The 18,529-nt window shown below is 45.4% G+C and overlaps 1 protein-coding gene and 1 long non-coding RNA gene across 14 annotated transcripts in view; one reads left to right on the forward strand and one right to left on the reverse strand.

Moving 5' to 3' along the window:
• Positions 1 to 18,529, reverse strand: part of C7H6orf89 (chromosome 7 C6orf89 homolog) — a 65,392-nt gene that overhangs the window by 22,870 nt on the left and 23,993 nt on the right. For 8 of the 13 annotated variants that reach the window (XR_012034350.1, XR_012034358.1, XR_012034355.1 and 5 more), the window contains 4 exons: positions 13,891 to 14,045; positions 13,433 to 13,572; positions 11,946 to 12,075; positions 9,037 to 9,160 (listed from right to left, as the gene is read on the reverse strand). Coding sequence is in view for 6 of the 13 variants with exons in the window: in XM_072833226.1 (XP_072689327.1) it covers positions 9,037 to 9,160; positions 11,946 to 12,075; positions 13,433 to 13,572; positions 13,891 to 14,045 (549 nt within the window). In the remaining 7 variants the exon portion in view is untranslated. Of the gene's footprint in view, positions 1 to 493; positions 5,930 to 9,036; positions 9,161 to 11,945; positions 12,076 to 13,432; positions 13,573 to 13,890; positions 14,046 to 18,529 lie in introns of those variants that run through there. The other 5 variants (XM_072833229.1, XM_072833227.1, XM_072833231.1 and 2 more) reach the window with 2 other exon arrangements.
• Positions 11,171 to 15,893, forward strand: LOC140637119 (uncharacterized). The gene is made up of 2 exons (XR_012034360.1): positions 11,171 to 12,013; positions 15,785 to 15,893. It is a non-coding gene; the product is annotated as an uncharacterized lncRNA (long non-coding RNA).

Consider the following 18,529-nt stretch of genomic DNA (forward strand, 5'->3'; position numbering starts at 1 on the left):
TTTATATAAAACTTGTGTGTAGATTAAAAAAAAAGAAATTACAAAAAAAAATATGAACACACCAAAATGACTTAACTCAAACCTGTACTCAGCTAACTGAATGCCAAGAGTGGCCCTGATCAGTGGCAAGCTGGCTCCCATGGGCCAGCAAGGGACCTGGCTGTCCTACTGCAAGAACAGAGGACATCTAAAGGTCAGGTGACACTGTGATGGCATCTGGACCATGTGCAGCTAGCTGGGGAACAGAAAAAGGCATTGAGGGTCTCATTTAAATTCTGGGCAAAAGGCAGGGAGGAGGGAAAAGAGGAGTCTGGGAGAGACTGGAAGCTGGGAGAGAATGTTAGAGAGGACCATGGCCAGCAGGGACAGGTGACCGGGAGGCGCCCAGAAGGCCCCTTGGGGCTGGCTCACGAGTAGGATGTGGCCAGGGATCTCCTGAGTTATGGAAGAAGAGAAATCAGGCAATTTAAAAATGACACGGAGTATAGGAAAGTTCTTATCAACCAACATACACTTTTAATTGCAAAAGTAAAAACTTTCATTACATAAAACTTTAATTTACATACATTCTTTACATGGTGAAAGTCTTTACGAGTTTGCAGTACATTAAGTTACCATCAACATTCTGCACCGAACACATAATAGTGCACGCCATTTGGTGCATGCGCAGTTGGGACAGGTGTCTCCCTCTGCCTACTGGGACCTTCCCTGGTTCCCTGAAGATGCACAGCAGCTGTCCTGGGTCCTGTCCCTGACGAAGGCAGGGAAGAGGCCGCGTGTTAGTTCCTTGTCTACATCTGCCCCTCCAGTCTCCACTCCCCACAGGAGGGAAGGAGACTACAGCCAGCAGGTTTCTGGCAAAGTCTGGAGGAAAGTGCCAATTGCAAGACTAGGGTTCTTGGGAATACCATGTGTCTGTCTGATTCTGTCACCAATTCTTGTGGATAAGTGAGTCTGTTCCTCAAAGGGCCAAAATTGCTCTGAGGGGTTGGGGCTTGGAGGTTGGGACACTGCTGATCTTTGAGTAGAGGTGGCTTTACAAGATGACCACTCCTACTCCCTACCCCACAGAGCTGTTGTGAGGAAAGGATGTAAATGAGGCTTGGTACACAGCTGATGGCCTGACTTTCCAGTTTCTGTTTGAAACTCTAGACTGGTTTCCCTTCTCTGCTCAGGTGCCTGCAGCTGGGGCTCACTCTTGGATTTACGGCTGCCGAATGACAGACACACAAAGTGCAGGAGGAATGGTCTCTGGGTTGTCCCCAGCCCCTCCATGTCTGAACGGTTCTGGGCCTCCACGAGCAGTTACATAACATTTCTTCTCTCCACTATTCTGAAAAGCTCTGGGCATTTCCCAGTCTCCAGAGAGGAAAATGACAGATGTATTTAGCTCTAATGCTTAAATTATGCAGGGCAGGGAAACCAGACTCTAAGGGACCCAGACAACAGACAAGCTGGCTGGACGGTGTCTCGCCAAGGCCAGCATATAAAACCATACTGCGTCCAAGGGTGGACCAACTTGGGTATGATGCACAGCAGCGACAGCACCTGTCCATCTTCTTAGAGATACATTTGTGGAAGAAGCCACTAGATATCAGGAGGCTGGGGGTGAGAAGGCCGGGAGATGTATGCTGATGGCAATATTAGTGTACTCCCAGAGCCTCTCATTTCTCATGTGCTATATAAGGCTATCCCTATAAGCACCAGCACCTTCCTAGCCTCCCTCCCCCAACAACCATCAGCACTGTGCACAACAGGCGCAGCTCCAAACAGAGAATCTCAATCTAAAATGCCATCTAAACCAATTTTGCACTGTATGGCAACTAAAATTTAAATTTTAAAAAAGGAAAAATGCCATTTAAAGCACATCTCACATGGCATTCCTTTGACCAATTTTAGTGGGTAGATGGGCCACCCTCAAAGTTAATGAGTGTGAACTTAAGAACTCAGGAGAGTTTCTCTTCCATCACTAGGGAGAGCTCAAAAGCGTAAAAGACCCCTCTGATTAGTAACTGATTCTCAAAAGGTGGCCCGTATTGCCTCTCTCCATGCAATCAGCAGGCAGTTTTGGCTCTTCCCCCTACAACGTGGCCGCTTCCTGCAGGCAAGGATTAGGTGAGAAGTGAACATCTGCTTTCGGTTTTTGGATGTTCATTATGGAAGCCACTGGTTAAGGAGCAAATTCTCATCCCAGAGTGAGGATATTAAAATGAGTGAGGCTATCACCTGCAGCTAAAGACACTGAGAGTTTAAAAAAAAAACAAATTGCTCCTACACAGAGGTCTATACTGGATTTGGGAAGAAGGGACAAGAAGACAGAGAGCTGAAAAACAAGTGAGGTAAACTCTAAGGGGAGTCACGACTGGAACTGGGCAGAGTCCCTCTTCTGGTCACACATCTGGAAACATGTGTGATGGGAAAATGGCTGGACACATAGTCGTGTTCCAGCTACACTCACTCTTCAAGAGTTTTCAAATGGGGAGGGAAAAAAGTGAAAGGATTTTTATAAAAGTCATCTGGTTAGATTCTCTCCTCTTCCATCTCTGTCCAAAACAATCTTGAAAACAAACCCTGAAGAGTTCCTGGCTTGCTGACCCTCTCCCGAGGTCCTCCTGTCCCAGTGGGGGCACGCCCCAGGTAATGAAACCCACAGCCTCGTCCATCCTGGGGCACCACGCTGTGCTGAAGCAGGGAAATGATATGCGGTAAAACCAACTACCTACTGACCAACAGTTAACTGCCCTAAGCCCGAGTTTCATGTAAAATGAGGATCTAACACCTACTTGACAGTACTGAGGAAAGATGAAAGGAGATTACGTCTATCAAGGCCCTCTTAGAAAGGACTGGACAAACATTACTATTCTTTCTCTCAGAAAATGACGCCAATTCTGGCCATTTTGTTTTTCACCAAATAAGTAGGGTTTTTTGTTTTGTTTTGTTTTTTAAGATTTTAAGTAATCTCTTCACCCAACATGGGGCTCGAACTTCCAACTGGAGATGAAGAGTGGCATGCTCCACTGGCTGAGCCAGCCAGGCACCCCTAGATTCTGTTTTCATAAACCATATTATTTTACTCCCTCCCTTCCCTAAAAAAATTGAGTCAGGAGAGGTTAAGTTCTGCCTCTTTTTATTTTTTTTTTTCTGCCTCTTTTTATAAGCCTGAACAGGTGTAATGTCTTGTCAATACTTGACCCCTACAGATGTCAGGACACCTGGACATAAATGCTTTGACTGGTGCCAAAGCAGCCTTTCTCCCCAGAGAGCTGATCAGGGGATATAAGTCACTACCCTGGGCACCTACAAGAAAGTGGACCTAATCCATGTGTGGAGGTCACCACCATGTCACCTCTTAGTAAACACTCAACACATTTGTGAGCATTTTGTTCTTGTGTTGCAGCTTGGGGGTTGGTTAGGTAGTCCCACTATGCCCCCCCTCCCCTTCTTGATAACCTTCTTTTGCTGCCTGGGTCATGTGGAGGGACTTCTGCTGCTTCCACAGAGGAGCAGAGAGCTGGGTGAGCAGCACCCTCATACAAAGCCTCAGGCTGGCAATCGAGGTCATTCCTGAGGGAAGCCATTCCTGTATTCCACTTATCAGAATTGCCTTGAGAAGAAGGCAAATTACTTCTACATCTCCAGTAATTAAGAGTGGGAAACTCTCTTTGGAAAATTTCTTCCTTCACAGAAATCTACCCTCAATTCTGAATGGGACATATTTTAAGTTTAGAGTAGGAAATGCACGTAAGTCTCGCCTCATCTGCTGCCACGTCATTTTCTGTTGAACTGTAGACAGCTCAGGGGCTTAGGGCACTTTCCAGGGGATGCCCCAGGATGGCAACACATGCGAGGGTTTCTTAGTTATCAAAGTTTTGAGCTGAAGTGGATATTTTATGAACGTTTAAGATGTGAAGGGCAGGAGTGAAATGGGGAACTAATCCAGGGTAACTCGAAGACAAAACAGAAATCTCAATCATCCAGTTTTTCTTCTAAGAAACCCTCTCTTTTGTTAACTCAAAGGACCTAATTTAAGAAAACTCTAAAGAACTTGTTTACATATAATCCTTCTCCATGCACAGCAGGGGTAAGGACACTGCAAAGGCTCTAAAAGCTTGCGCAAAGCTGGCCTCGAAATGATCCCTCTGATTTAGAACCTCTTAAATCATAACTGCTTAGCAGCGTGACTTTTATATGTACAAAAATTTTTGTTTTTCCTGTATTAAGCCACACAAGGCACAGACTGGTTTAAGGAAAAATTCCCTCTGGTACCATTTATCCTAGTTTTATTCACGTCTGCAGAGGCTGAATATTTCCACCTTAAGTTCTGTGAACCATTCTTGTCCCGTACAAGTATACAAACAAGCCCTCCAGTGTCTTGATGATCCCCAGTGCTGCTTAGGAGATGTGCTAAGAGAGGGCCCAGGGATAAGGTACAAGGGTGCCTTCATGGATGAAAAGCACCCTGCAAGGACTCATAGGTCCCTCTCTCACCACTGTCCGCCTCTGGTCCATTAAATCTGCCATGGGTACCTGTACTCATCTGATTTCTGTAGTTCAGAACCAGGTGCGATGGTGGGTTGTCTTCAGCTTGGTGATGGCATGACTAAAGGCCAAGTATCTAGCAGCATCAATAAACGAATAAAGGAAAAAAAAAAGAGGAAGAAAAGTATGCCCTATTTATACCGTTTGATTGATACATATTAAAAGCACTTGGGGAAAACAATAAGCATAGTGAATCAGTCACCCAACTGAAAGAACATAGCTTTATGTCATTACAAATGATAAAAATACCTCACCTTGTTTCCTGATACAAAGAGAGAAATAATTTTAAGACAGAGGATCCCACAGTCGCACACCCAGTTGGCAAATATGTTGGGCCTGGAGCTCCTTCCCCAACCACATTACAACATCAGCCTGACACATCTGTAAAACATCTTCCCTGCTGAAAGTTGGACCTTAAAGATCAAACCCGGGGAGGCACACACTCCCCAGGCCAGCATTCTAACTTGTCTCCTCTGAAGACACTTGGTAAAAGCAACCCAGTTGACAGAAGCAGTGCTGCCTCAGCAGTAAGGGCTCTGGACCAGCCAGGGAAGGGGTCCAACTTCTGAGAAACCAGCCATAGTGGCAAGCAAGAAGGGAAGGGAGCTAAAGGTGGGGATCGGGTATGGTGCATAAGAACCTGATCAAATGGAAGAAAGTGCTACCCCTAGGAATTTGCGGTTCAATTATAATCAGACTCCAATCTGGCATCACTGAGACTCCCAAGAGTCAGGGACACTGGGAAAGCAGTGCATTTCTTGAGTGCAATGAGATTATTTAATCTTGTTTCACTGCTTCTAGATTCCACTCTGCTTGGGAAACTGCAAAGACTTCTTTAATCAGCCATGGCTTTCCAAAGTATAGGATGGTGTGACCAGTAGAGAGACAAGCAGGTCCACCTGGTAAGGGATGGCTCTGAAGTTGGGACCTGCTGTCTGCCCTCTCTGTGGCTAGGGAGCTAGCAGAGGGGATCATGCCATGCAAGTGAGGGAAGGCACCAATCTCGTTTCCTGCCTGAAGGGCAGCCTCAAGGCTGTGGCTCCAAAAGGTATAGAAGATAGAAGAGCCCAGTCTCTCATAGACAGGTACTGGCAAAGCCCTGGCCAGGCAGCTAGGCTGGAAGAGTCGGGAGGGCCAAGATCTGGCCAGTGCCTCCAGCATACAGCTGGCTCATTCACGCATGCATAGGGCAGGTAACTAAGTAACCTTGGCAAGTGGTTTCATCGTTTTTTGTTTTTATTTCTCCCCTTTCAATCTGGTCTTCAGCACTCAAAGTTGTTCCTCTGTATAGTTCTTGTTTCCTATAGTTCTGAGAGGGTGGTTCCATCACAGATGACCAAAGGCTGGACCCCTCTGGCTATAACGTAGGCCTTCCTGGCACCGGCATAGCCTTGAAGGGAAACAGCAACAGGAAAGCAGGTGAATGTCAGGGATGAGGCACACCTGTGGGCACCAGCAAGGCAAGTCTGCCCAGCATAGCATTCCCAGTTATCAGTCCTCTCTGTAACCTGACATCCAACAGGAGCCACTGTGAACCAAAGTGCTTCATTCAGGAGGTTTACAAGGGCAGGATGTTCTAGATAAGGCTGGTGCCAGGCATCGATTCTCAGGCCCGCCTCATCTTTATCAGCAAGGAAGACAGGACGAATTCTGAAGGGGGAGCACAACACCCCCCTTCACCATCCAATTCTCCTAATGTAATCTGTAACACCATCTCATTATAGAACATCCAGATTAGCTCAAACCAGCATTCCCTAACTTGTGTTCTGCAAACAGCAGCATCCTGTAACATAGTCTAAGGAAAATGGGTTCCACTGTCAAGTAGGTTTAAGAAACATTAGGTTCCTCCAAGGCTTCTGGAGCCTTTTGTTTACTAATGTGCACTATGTATTGACAAGACAGACAAAACAAACAAACAAACAAACAAAAAAACCAAGATAGATAGTTCCCAGAATCCACTGACTCAAGAGCCTTACTTGCCAAGGGCCTTTCTAAGGGGTTCCTGTTCCCAATCCCAGGGTCATCAGTGATCTGACGAACTGTTTAGGAAACATTGACCTATATTATGAGTGGTGTAAACTTAAAAGCTTTAAAAACTTGAACACTTAAAAAAAAACTTGAATGCTTCAATAATCTCCCAATGGAAAATTTTCTAGAGTATGATGTACTTTACCTATCTTTAAGCTGAGAGCACTGAATAGAACTTAAGCTCTATTTGGTGACTCAAGAAAGGTCACTATGAGCAGTGACTCGTCAATCATGGCACCAGAGTGGGCTTACCCCTACATCATTCTTGAAAATGCCTCTCATCACAGGTTTCCTGGTGATCAGTGTCCCTGTCCTCTTCCTTCAAAAAACAATGCTTACTTTGTCAAAAACCACAGCGTCCAGGACACCTAGGTGGTTCAGCAGTTGAGTGTCTGCCTTTGGCTCAGGGCATGATCCCAGAGTCCCCAGATCAAGTCCCATATCAGGCTTCCTGCATGGAGCCTGCTTCTCCCTCTGCCTGTGTCTCTGCCTCTCTGTGTGTCTCATGAATAGATACATAAAATCTTAAAACAAAAACAAAAACAAAAAACAAACCACAGAGCCCGCTTGTCACAGTGCCATTCTTAAGGATCCCGGGAGTGCTAGAGCTGCCATCTGTCCTATAAACAGCATTGAATTACTCCCCTTCGCTGTCAGGGTCTGTTTTTCCTGTCCTCATCTCTTTTATTTATGTGTTTATTTATTTTTAAAGGCTTTATTTTTATTTATTTATTTGAGAGAGAGTGTGTGTGTACGCGTGCACAAGCAGCGGGAGGGGCAGACATAGAGGGAGAAGCAGACTCCCCAATTGCTGACCAAGGAGCCGATGCAGGGCTCGATCCCAGGACCCTGAGATCATGACCTTACCTGAAGGCAGATGCTTAATCAACTGAGCCCCCCAGGAGTCCCTCTTATCCTTGTTTTTAACTGCGGCAGCCACAGCCATGGCTTCTATTACTGCCACTGCTTTAGAAGCCCACTATCTTCCCTATCACCCCCTACCCAGCTATTCTCTGAGACCTGCTTTCTTCCTCCTGTTCTAGTCAGCCCCCCATCCCTTCTCTATGTCCCTGGCCTGTGGCTGGCTATTCACGGACACTGCCGCCCACAGGGCTCCTCTCCTGGTCTGCAAACTGGCCAGTGACAGCACTGATAGGCTATCATGCTCGGGATCTGAAGTTTTTCTGCACTATTCCCACCAGACTTTGATGCTCAAAGCTTCTTTGATCACTGCCAGTCATCCATTTACTTCCCTTAATTCTATAATTAGCATTCTAGAGGTTTGTGGGATCCAGAAACCTAAAATTTGGATAACAGGTGTTTCTGTAGTTGTCTGAACTCTCAGACATTTGTAGAACATAAGACAGAAACTTTTTCAAGCATAACTACACATTCTCAACCCGAAATGCCACTCAACTTGTGTAATAGTCATGCCTCGTGGCAGGGTCACTTCACTACAGGAAAACAGCTTCAGAACCATTTCTACACAAAAATCCTCCTTTTTGCAGTAATTCCCAAGGGCCAGGCCAGCTGTGCTCCATTATCAGTTAATGCTTAATCTGTGCATTATTTTCATTTCTAAATTGAAATACATTATGTAACATGGATTAAAGCTAGTCACAGTCTGTAGTCTGTACCCTATTTCCAAATGAGGAAAAAGGTTTCCAGAGACTGGGGTCTTCTAAAAGATAAAATTAAAAGAAATCAGGTGGGAAAACCAGCCTGGGGTCTATTGGGGGCATTAGGCTTCCCCTGGGCTTCTTAAGGAAAAAACACAGAGGTGACACTTGGTATTTGCTTCTGCCAAGAAAACTTTACTGTCAGACTGATTGCTATGGACAGCAGTTGATTCAAGTCTGTTTCTTTGGACTAGGTTGTTAGAATATAATGCACAGAACAGGCCACAGTTGGGAAATCACAGAGCCAAGGGTGAGTCATGACTGTGAGGCTGGGCTTTGGCTGTGAGACCCACACAGAAGGTATTATTTCCCCATGGGCTGTTGCCCTTGCATACTGCTTGCATTGTCTTATTAGCAAAATAGGCACAGAAAGGGTTTCCTGGATCTAGAATTGTACCTCCCCTGGCCTGACTCTGTTGAAGGAGACACTTAAAGCTTTGCCTAGCTGATGGTGGGAACTTGAGATGGTCTGGGTCTCAATTTCCTCATCTGTAAAATAAAGGACTGCTATAAGTATTTTCCATAATGCCTTCTAACTTGAAATTTCTAAGATCGATGGACACATCATCCATTCTAAATGTATATACAAGGCATTTCTCTGTGCTACGTTTCCTCCTTAGCATATTGTTCTACTTAAGTATAAATATTAACTGTATCCGTAAAAGAATGCTAGTTTTGACTCTACCTAATTGAAACTTTGTGAAGACCACATTTAATTTTCACAATATTTTTTGAGTTAAAAACTACAAAGATCTTGTGACTGACCTTGCCCTCTGGGGGCCCCACCTACCAATATCCCCTGGCTCTAGTGGCATCGCCACAGACTGGCAATGTCTTCGGCACTGGACGGGAGGGATGAACTGCAACATGGCCTCACCGCTGCCAATGATAAACAGGTCATGCATCCTATGCATCTGGAGGAAAAAAAGGGAGAAGGAAAAGGAAACAAAATAAAACTCAGTGGCATGGGAGAGTAACATACAAAATTATATATATGTCTCTGACTTTTCTAGCAGCCTAAACAAAAAGGAAAACGGAACCAATGACACAATTCACAATTATGCCTGAATGACAAAAACAAAGTTTCTCCTAAGCCTGGCATCTCCTAGTACTGAGACCGGGTTAAAATCCCTTCTGTGTGTTCTCCTAAAGAGACACTGTGATTTAGTGGGAGACATCTTCAACACCAGCCCTAATACAGATCAAGCATGAGCTTCATAATTCATGGCTATTTCTAGCCACAGCTCCAAAGTAGGCCAAAGGCAAATTATCTAGGTACAATTTAACAGAAGTCTAGGAGAGGCCAACACATAGTGGTCTAAGTACACAATCTTCTGAGGGTCTGGTTGGATTCAGACTTTTCAGAGTCTGCATATCTTTGGGCATGTTCCATGGAATATTACAGAAGTAATATTGCCAGGGTTTCGATGAGAATCGAACAGCAGGAAGTTCAGGTTCACACTTTCTGGCAAGACGTAGGTGAACAGAGATATCATACTGCTGATTAAAAACTAATGACGGTAAGACTGGGCTTAGATTTTGAGTATTAAGGAGGCAACCAGCCTGTGCACCTGCACAGGTTACCTACTGCACTTATGAGGGCAGACTACCACCACCATTGGGCATTAAGTGCAACCTGCACTTAATGTGTGGTCAGTATGGCTGCGAACCCTGGTGCCAGTAGACAGGGAGCAGGAACAAAGGGAGAGGCTAAAAACAAACAAACAAACAAACAAACACAAACAAAGGGAGAGGCTAGGCTGGTCTTGCTCAGGCATTTCTTCCTACCTAGATAGTGAGAGAAAACCTCTAGGGCTTCCCCTCCCTAGGCCCTCCAGGAAGAGCCTTTCTATGTCCATATAATGAAAGGGTCTGAAGTCTGACTCCCCGGGCCACGTCCTGGTTTAGTACTGAGGCCTTCCAGAGCCTTGTTTTTGGCCCCATCTTCTCCTGTCCCCAAACCCCATTTTTCTTGCTCCTGCAGGCCCTGGCCAGGACTCCGTTTCCGTGGCAACACCAGAGCCATTCAACTGCCACTGTGGTGACAGCAGGAAGACTAAGGCAGGCTAGTGGCTTGCAATTGATGGGCAGAGGCCCTACAGTCTTAAGGAAATCCCAGGAGACCAAAACCAAATAAATGCAGTTCTTCATACAGGGCAGAGAGGGGGCAGGACCCTGTGCCTCTATACCCAGGATGGGAAGAACCAAATAACAGGATGGAGCAGGCCAACCCCCCAGGCAACACTGTGAACTGGGTGAAGTGGGCCTTGGAGCCCCTCACCTCTTATGATTGGATCCCCACTTCTTATCTTCTATCCCAAGGTTGACTCTGGGATCCGAGGCCCACAGACATATGACTTTACCAGGGTTGAGAGCTCAGGGATATGGACAACAGGGTGGAGTAACAAGGCTGTAGAGAAAGGAGAGCCTGGGCCAAGGCGGGGAGCAGATGCTCTAAGAAACAAGACTCTCAGGATTTTTGCCTATTTGGACCACTCCCCTTCCGAAAACATGCTTGAGTACCACAAGATGACTCTGATAGGCGTCTGAGTAACTTAGTATTTACCCTTTTGGCTGAGATTCTTGGTGTCCCTATTAAGCAGACTGGTGAAATTAACTTCAGATTCAAGTGGGAAAATCAAGATAAAGATAAAAGCTCTCGCCCAGAATTATATCATAATTGTGAAGATGAAATCATACTAGGGCCCTGAGTTCTAGATGGGGACAGCAGAATAAACTTCTCTAAAATCTGAGGCAAGAGCCCAACACCTCCACCCTACTGCTGGCAGACAGAAGTTCTTACTTCTAGACAAAATGCTTGTTTTTATAGGCTTTGAAATTCCTTTAATACGATTCAGCAAGTTTGGAGCCAAAGAATAGTATTGGGAGGGTGAAAACACAACTCGGAGTTGGTAAGGGTCACAGTTTGGGAAATTTCATCCTTTTAATTCTTCCAAACCAACCTAAATTCAAAAACCTTCCTTGGGAATGAGATTTAACAAGAAAGCAATTCAGAGAAAAGTAAACAGACACAACACAGAACAGCTTTACCCAGTCCACCGGCCCCAGAGAGGTAAATGTGGGCTCTGGGTACTTGGCCATGGACTTGAGTAAGAAGTGTTGCTACCCAAACTGGTTGGCCTGCCTTGGGCATATCCTGTCAACCCTTTTATCCCCAAACCTCTCAAGCTTTTTGCTTTTCCCAGTTCTCCACTTGAGGTTTCTCATTTATTTCTGGGGAAAGTGAACCTGGGGATGGGGGCGGGGTAGAGCCTTCCTGTTAACTTGCTGTGTCCTTGGGCAAATCATTTACTTTCTCTGGGGCTCAGTGTCCTTATCCACAAAATGAGTAAGTTGGGCTACTCATTTCCAGCTTGCCTGCTTTCTCCTTTGACGTAGGGAACTCAGACTAGCTACAGCTTGGGTCCCTTCAAATTTCAGGATTTTACTTCCTAATGTAGAAAAGCAGCTTGATCTTAGGTGTCAAGGGCAGGAAACAGATTTGCAAGGTAACCAGACTTTCGGTAAGCATGCCTTCATAAAAGGGTGGGCCACTGCAGGGGAGAGAACTTTAGATTATGTGGGTGTCCCTTTAATTCACCCTCTGGGTTGACATGCAAGGAAGGGAGGGATTATGACATCAGACCAGGTGCCAAAAGAGGAAAATTCTAGACCCAAGTCCTCTCAAAAATGTCCTACCTTACTACCCACAATAGGTTCCGGTTGAAGAAGGAAGCACTTTTTTAAGGAGGCATCTTTTGGAAATGGTAGGTAGGTGAAAACAGGAAAAAGCTCGCGTAAAATGTGTGATCTGTTTAGAGGTCTTCTCCTGTAAAAGTTTGAAAGAGACAAAAGTAATTCAGCTGGGCGAGCCAGCCTCTATCTCCATGACTAACAGAGAGCTAAGCAAGGGTGGGAAAACTGTGGGTGGTAGGTAAACAGGGAAAAATATCAGGACAATATCTCAAGTATTAGGTTTGTGAAGAACAGTCATGCCAAATCAATTAATTGTGACACGCACACATACACACAAAACTCCACAGCCCTAATTTGTACGTGTGGGTGGGGTGTTTATAAAATCCAGCTAAAACAACATATAGAGGAAGGAAAGAAATGGTCCATTCATTTCATCTTGGAAAAGAGACTGAAGTAAACTACACAGTAGGCCAGGCGGGAGAACAGGAGGGGGGAGTAGAAGGAGGACAAAAATCATGAACTTTCTTCTAAGGAGGTATGGCATGCAGTGGGATGCCTGACTAGCTTAACTAGAGTATTCGATCATGCATATAAATGGCAAATTTTTAAAAAGACAAGCACTGAGAAATTAGCTAACAAGAAGGCAAAAAAATCCAATTTTAATTCTCTCTTGGAAAGGTTCTAGATGGAAACTGGCTTTCCTCTTTTTTCTAGAGAGCAACTTTCACCCTAAGAAATGGACTAGGTTTTATTTCTTTTTTTTAGATTTTATTTTTTTTTAGAGAGTGAGCACAAGCAGGGGGAGGGGCAGAGGGAGAGAAGTGGACTCTTCGCTGAGCAGGGAGCCTGATGGGAGGCTCAGTCTCAAAACCCTGAGATCATGACCTGAGCTGAAATCAAGAGTCGGACGCTTAACTGAGTCACCCAGGTGCCCCAACCATGTCTTCTACTGGACACAGAAAGGAAGAAGGAGACAGACCTGGATTTTAATCCTGGCTGGGTAACCTTAAGCAAGGTACTTAACTGATCTGAAAAATGACAATGATAATTCCTACTTCCTGGAGCTATTATGAGCATCATTAGTGAGGAACAGATACTAACGACTAAGGCACACAGCCTGGCACAAACAAGTGCCAGGAAATGAAGTTTCCCTTCTATTATTCATGCTTTCTCATTAGCCCTCAACACTCAGGAGCATTCTGTACAAACAAATGCTAAACATGTACTCAGAATAAAATTGTATTAGGCAAGCTCAATATCCACTCATGGTGACAGCCTTCTGGAGACACCTCTTTTGATTCATCCTCTTTATTCCTCATTGATGAGTTTTCAACAGTGAGCTCCTGAGTATCATTTGACTTGAAGAGTGTACTGGAGAGTGCTTACCTGGCACAAGGCATGGGAGCTCTCAGTGGTGGCTAGTACTGTTTTGATGTCTGGTCTGCCCCCTTTCTACCACATGTTGGCTAAGTGCCCTTTTCCACACTCACCATGGATAAGGAAATGGGAACCACCGTTCGGGAAAGCAGCGCCACCACTTGGTGAAAAACCCTTCATTGAAGCCTTCTGTTACTTCAGGATACCAGCACAGGAAATGCTGAAGCTCCTCTGATAACAAGAGCTGTCCGGTCTTGGCAAGGCAGAAAACAAAAGCAAGGAAAAAACAACACAGGATTACTTCTCAGCAATGTCAGAGCTTGATGCTTTCTAGCCATTTTAAACAGATAATCTTTTTTTAAGACTTTATTTATTCATGAGAGACACAGAGAGAGAGAGGCAGAGACACAGGGAGAGGGAGAAGCAGGCTCCCTGTTGGGAGCCCAATGAGCAACTCGATCCCAGGACCCAGGGATCACACCCTGAGCCGAAAGCAGACGCTCAATCACTGAGCCACTCAGGTCTCCATTAAACAGATATCTATCAGTGGACAATCAGGCTTCTTGCTCACCTTGATCACCAGAGGATGGAATCTCTCAAATTTCTTCGGGGTATCTTCCAGGAGCATTACCTTGAGGGGTAATTTCTGGGCACAGCCAGTGCAGTTGGCAGGGATGGGGTTGGACTCATTCTGCTCACAGCTGTTTGTCCACCAAGGGTCAAAGTCTAAGAGGAAGGGATATGGAGAAGCCAGATACAGAAAGAACACAGCAGGTAAATCTTCAGCCTCAGCAATTTAAGTAAAAAAGATGAAAATTTTTAAAAAATATTTTTAAATTTATTTTATTAATGAGAGACTCAGGGGGAGAGGCAGAGACACAGGCAAAGAGGGAGAAACAGGCTCCATGCAGGGAGCCTGACGCGGGACTCGATCCTGGGTGTCCAGGATCACGCCCTGGGCCCTGGGCCGAAGGCAGGCGCTAAACCGCTGAGCCACACAGGCATCCTGAATTTTTAAAAGCTAACAATGATGAGCACTGAATCACCTCTGAAAAGGTACATATGAAATAAGTAGCCTCAGGGCACCTGAGTGGCTCTGTTGGTTGAGCGTATGCCTTTGGCTCAGGTAATGATCCCAGGGTCCTGGGATCGAGCCCCAACATCAGGCTCCCAGCTCTGCGGAGAATCAGCTTCTCTCTCTCCATCTGCCTGCCACTACCTCTGCTTGTGCACTCTCTCTCTCTTAAATAAATCTTTTTTTTTTTTTTAAAGTAGCCTCTGAAGAGGGAGTAGAGGACATAGGGATGGGAGTGGGTGGAAGAGGTATGTTCTTCTGTATATTCTACATTTTGTCAAAAATATTTTTTAATATGTACATGTATCTCCTAAGTCCAATCAACAATGTCAGCCAGTTGGAGAAGATACTCAGTGACATGTGGCTGGAGATACAGCTCTCCCACTGTTTTCTTTTTTTTTTTTTAAGATTTTATTTATTCATAGACACAGAGAGATAGGCAGAAACACAGGCAGAGGGAGAGGGAGAAGCAGGCTCCATACAGGGAGCCCGATGTGGGACTCGATCCCCGGTCTCCAGGATCACACCCCAGGCTGCAGGTGGTGCCAAACCGCTGCGCCACCAGAGCTGCCCATCTTCCACTGTTTTCTACCCAGTGACCCACATGTCTGAAAGTCTATAGCACATAAAGGCGGGGCAGGTAGAAAGGGTGGTCCCACCATCAGTGATGAGCCCCACTGCGTGTTTTCTTGAAGTGGAGGCCAGGATGACTCTGGGAAAGAATGAGAAAAGAGGGCAGAGAGAAAGGATGGAGAGGAAACAGGACTTCTCACAGGCCCATCTCTGGTGTAAAGTGAATTGCATGTGCCCATTAAGACAGTGCTCCGTGGGGCACCTGGGTGGCTCAGTCGGTTAAGCATGTGACTCTTGGTTTCAGCTCATAATCTCAGGGCCGTGGGATCAGGCCTGGATGGGCTCTGTGTTCAGTGGGGAGTCTGCTTGAGATTCTTTCTCTGCTCCTGCCCCCCGCAAGCCCATTCTGCTCTCTCTCAAATAAATCTTAAAAAAAAAAAAAAAAAAAAAAGACAGTGCTCTGTCCCAGCTCGGGTGTGGGTAGGGCCTACTGACCATGGTGTCTACTCCCAAGGACTAAGGGTTGGTGAGCAAGGGAAGAACGGCTCATTAGTCCTTGATGTGAGTGCTAGTTGCCTCTGTCTTCGTTCTCTGGCTGGTCCTCTGCTGAAGGAAGAGTTGGCTCGTCCTCTCCAGACAGCCCTTCTCAGTTTCCCTGTGTTCCTTCCTTCTGACTCTATTCTGTTTCTAATGTTATTGCATTATTTCTTGTTTGCTTTCTGTTCCACTCTGGGTTTCATATGTGTTCTCTGAGATATGTGCTTATGATAAACTCTAATTTGGATCCAAAATTTTCACAAATGTTTTCTCATTAAAGCCCAATGGAAATCAAGTCAGGAGAAGGCCTGAATAAACGACACACAGACCACCAGATGTGGCTGAGATGAAGTCAATTCGCTGAACCAATAAACGCACTTGGAAACTGACTCTTAACCACAACACATTTGCTGTAGTCGACAGCAAGTGCTTTTTCCCTGTTTTCTTTTCTTTTTTTTTTCTCCTTGTTTTCTTAAAGCAACAGTAGTGGGGTGGAGGAAATCCCCACCAGGGAAGGACTGCGTTTGTTCTCAGCTTGTCTCCTGAGCACACCCTCCAAACACCCTTCATCTCTTGCAGACAGAACCTGTGTTTCCTTGGGACAGCTGCCACCTCCCTTTCTCATGTGCCTCAGCTGTGGGCAGACTGCCACCCTTATCCTTCCAGGGGCCTCCTGGGACAGCCAGAAACCCTTCTGTGGCACCTGTTTCAGGTGGCACATCAAGGCTACAAAGTTACGCTTATTTTTTCCTTCCGGATTCTTTTTTTTTTTTTGAGAGAGAGAAACATTGAAACGATGGGGCAGGAGCAGAGGGAGAGGGAGAGAAAGAACCTTAAGCAGGCTCTCTGCCCAGCACAGAACCTGACTCAGGCTCCATCTCACAACCCTGAGATCATGACCTGAGCCAAAACTGAGAGTTGCATGCTTAACTGACTCAGCTACCCAGGTGTACCTCTTCTGGAATATTTTCAAATGTCCTTCATTAGAGATCAAATATGAAGATTTCTTGCCCAAATATAAGCACTTTGGGTAATGGACATACAACGAGGCATAAATAATCCTAACAATATGTTATAATTGTACAGCATTTCAGTTTCCAAAGTCCTTGTGAGGGAGTTCAGAGGAAGGAAGGGGAAAGGAAATAGATGTGCTAAGTGTCAGGCCGTGCTGGTCATGTTCGCATCTATCATTTATTTTTTACTGTATAACTATTGAGAAGGCATTGCTCTTCTCCCTTTACAGACGAGCAAGTGGAGACTGAGGGGCAATAGGAGTTATCAAGGCACCAGAGTGTGCTGGGAAGACCACAGAAGGGGTGAGGGCGAAAATGAAAAGTATCTGCCAAAGTAGCTGCTGAGGAAGGTTGAGAAGCCCCCTGCAGGGCATGAAGCAATTCTGACTCTGAGCAAAACAAGGAACCAGCAAAAGCCTTTGGGTAGGGGTTTCCAATGCTTTAGGAATGTTATTGTGGGCTGTGTATAAAGTGTTTGAGGAGAGAGAGGCTTGGAAGAGAAAGACCAGGTTGTACTTTGTTTTTGTCCTCTTGTTAGAGGGGTGGAAGTTATACTGTGATGAGAGGGGACATATAATGAGAGGTAAACTGAGGCAGCGACAGTACAATCTATAGATCTAAGCAGCGCTACAAGAATGCTTGTGTGCTGAGACTGCCCGAGCATACCTTGCCTAAGAGAGCCTGAATGCAGGACATGCTGGAGACCCACAGATTTATCATGCCATGTTCCTGCAGGCATGTGTCCTATTCCAACTAAATCAGTTAATTGCAGCGATTTTTCCAGGAGATGAGTCAAGTGTCAGGATAAAGGGGTATGTTCTCTTGGTTCACACAAAGGTGCTTCAAGGGCTGGCAGCATGTGGTTCTGAACCTAAGAGCATGGAGAGATTATTTTAACTATGACTTATTTATTTAATTTCAGTTTCATTCTGAGCTTTTCAGACACTCTTGGGATTTCTAGGTAGAAATGCCCTGAAAAGCAGGTGGAGGAAGAAAACTCTGGAAAAGAAAGATCAGGAAAGAAAAAGAAAGACTAGAGTACTACAAAGATGATTCAATAAGGTGTCAGAATGTGAGATATACACATCTAGACACACAAACATCAATTACTTCTTTCTCTCCTCACCACAGTCATTTCAAAACTGAAAAGGAAAATGGCCTCATTCCTAACTAGTAATCAGTTTCACAGGAAAGGTAAAACTATAGAATTTGACTGGAGGACATAAAATAAGACCTGAATAAATAAACATATCATACCATGATCCTGGGCAGGAAGACTAGGTATTATAGAGAGGCCAAGTTTCCCCAAATATATATTTAGTAGAACTTGGATAGCCTCCCATCAGAGTTTCTTACTGGTCAAGGTTGGGTGGAGGGTTGGGGCTGTGATAATCTCATTCTGAAGTTCATCTAGAAAAGTAAATGTGTGAGAACAGCAATGCAACAATCCATCCCCTGCCCAAATTAACTCCAGAAATAATTTCAGGGACAGAAGGCATCCTTGGTAATACAAATGACTTACAAAGTATGGTCCCTGCTTCAGAGCTATTGAGGACACCCCCCCTTGGGGACAGATACCATTAGAGAGTACAGTAAGAGCCCACGTATTAGACCCTGGGCAGATGGCAGACCTGAGGACCCTCACCCCTGACTACTCATAGGTCACTGGATGGCTCAAGCCTCTCTCCATGCTGGGCATGAAGAGGGCAGGCAGGAGGGAAAGGGCATTATTTTGCTTTCTCTCTATAGGTAAAACATTTTAAAAAAACAGATTTAGGGACGCCTGGGCGGCTCAGTGGTTGAGTGCCTGCCTTTGGTTCAGGGCGTGATCATGGAGTCCTGGGATCAGGTCCTGCATGGAGCCTGCTTCTCCATGTGGTCTCTGCCTCTCTTTGTGTCTCTCAGGAATAATAAATAATTTAAAAAAAAAAAAAAACAGTTTTAGGGGCAGCCTGGGGGGCTCAGTGGTTTAGTGCCTGCCTTTGGCCCAGGGTGTGATCCTGGAGACCCAG

Source organism: Canis lupus, chromosome 7 (assembly GCF_048164855.1).
Source record: "Canis lupus baileyi chromosome 7, mCanLup2.hap1, whole genome shotgun sequence".
NCBI classification, from domain to species: domain Eukaryota; kingdom Metazoa; phylum Chordata; class Mammalia; order Carnivora; family Canidae; genus Canis; species Canis lupus.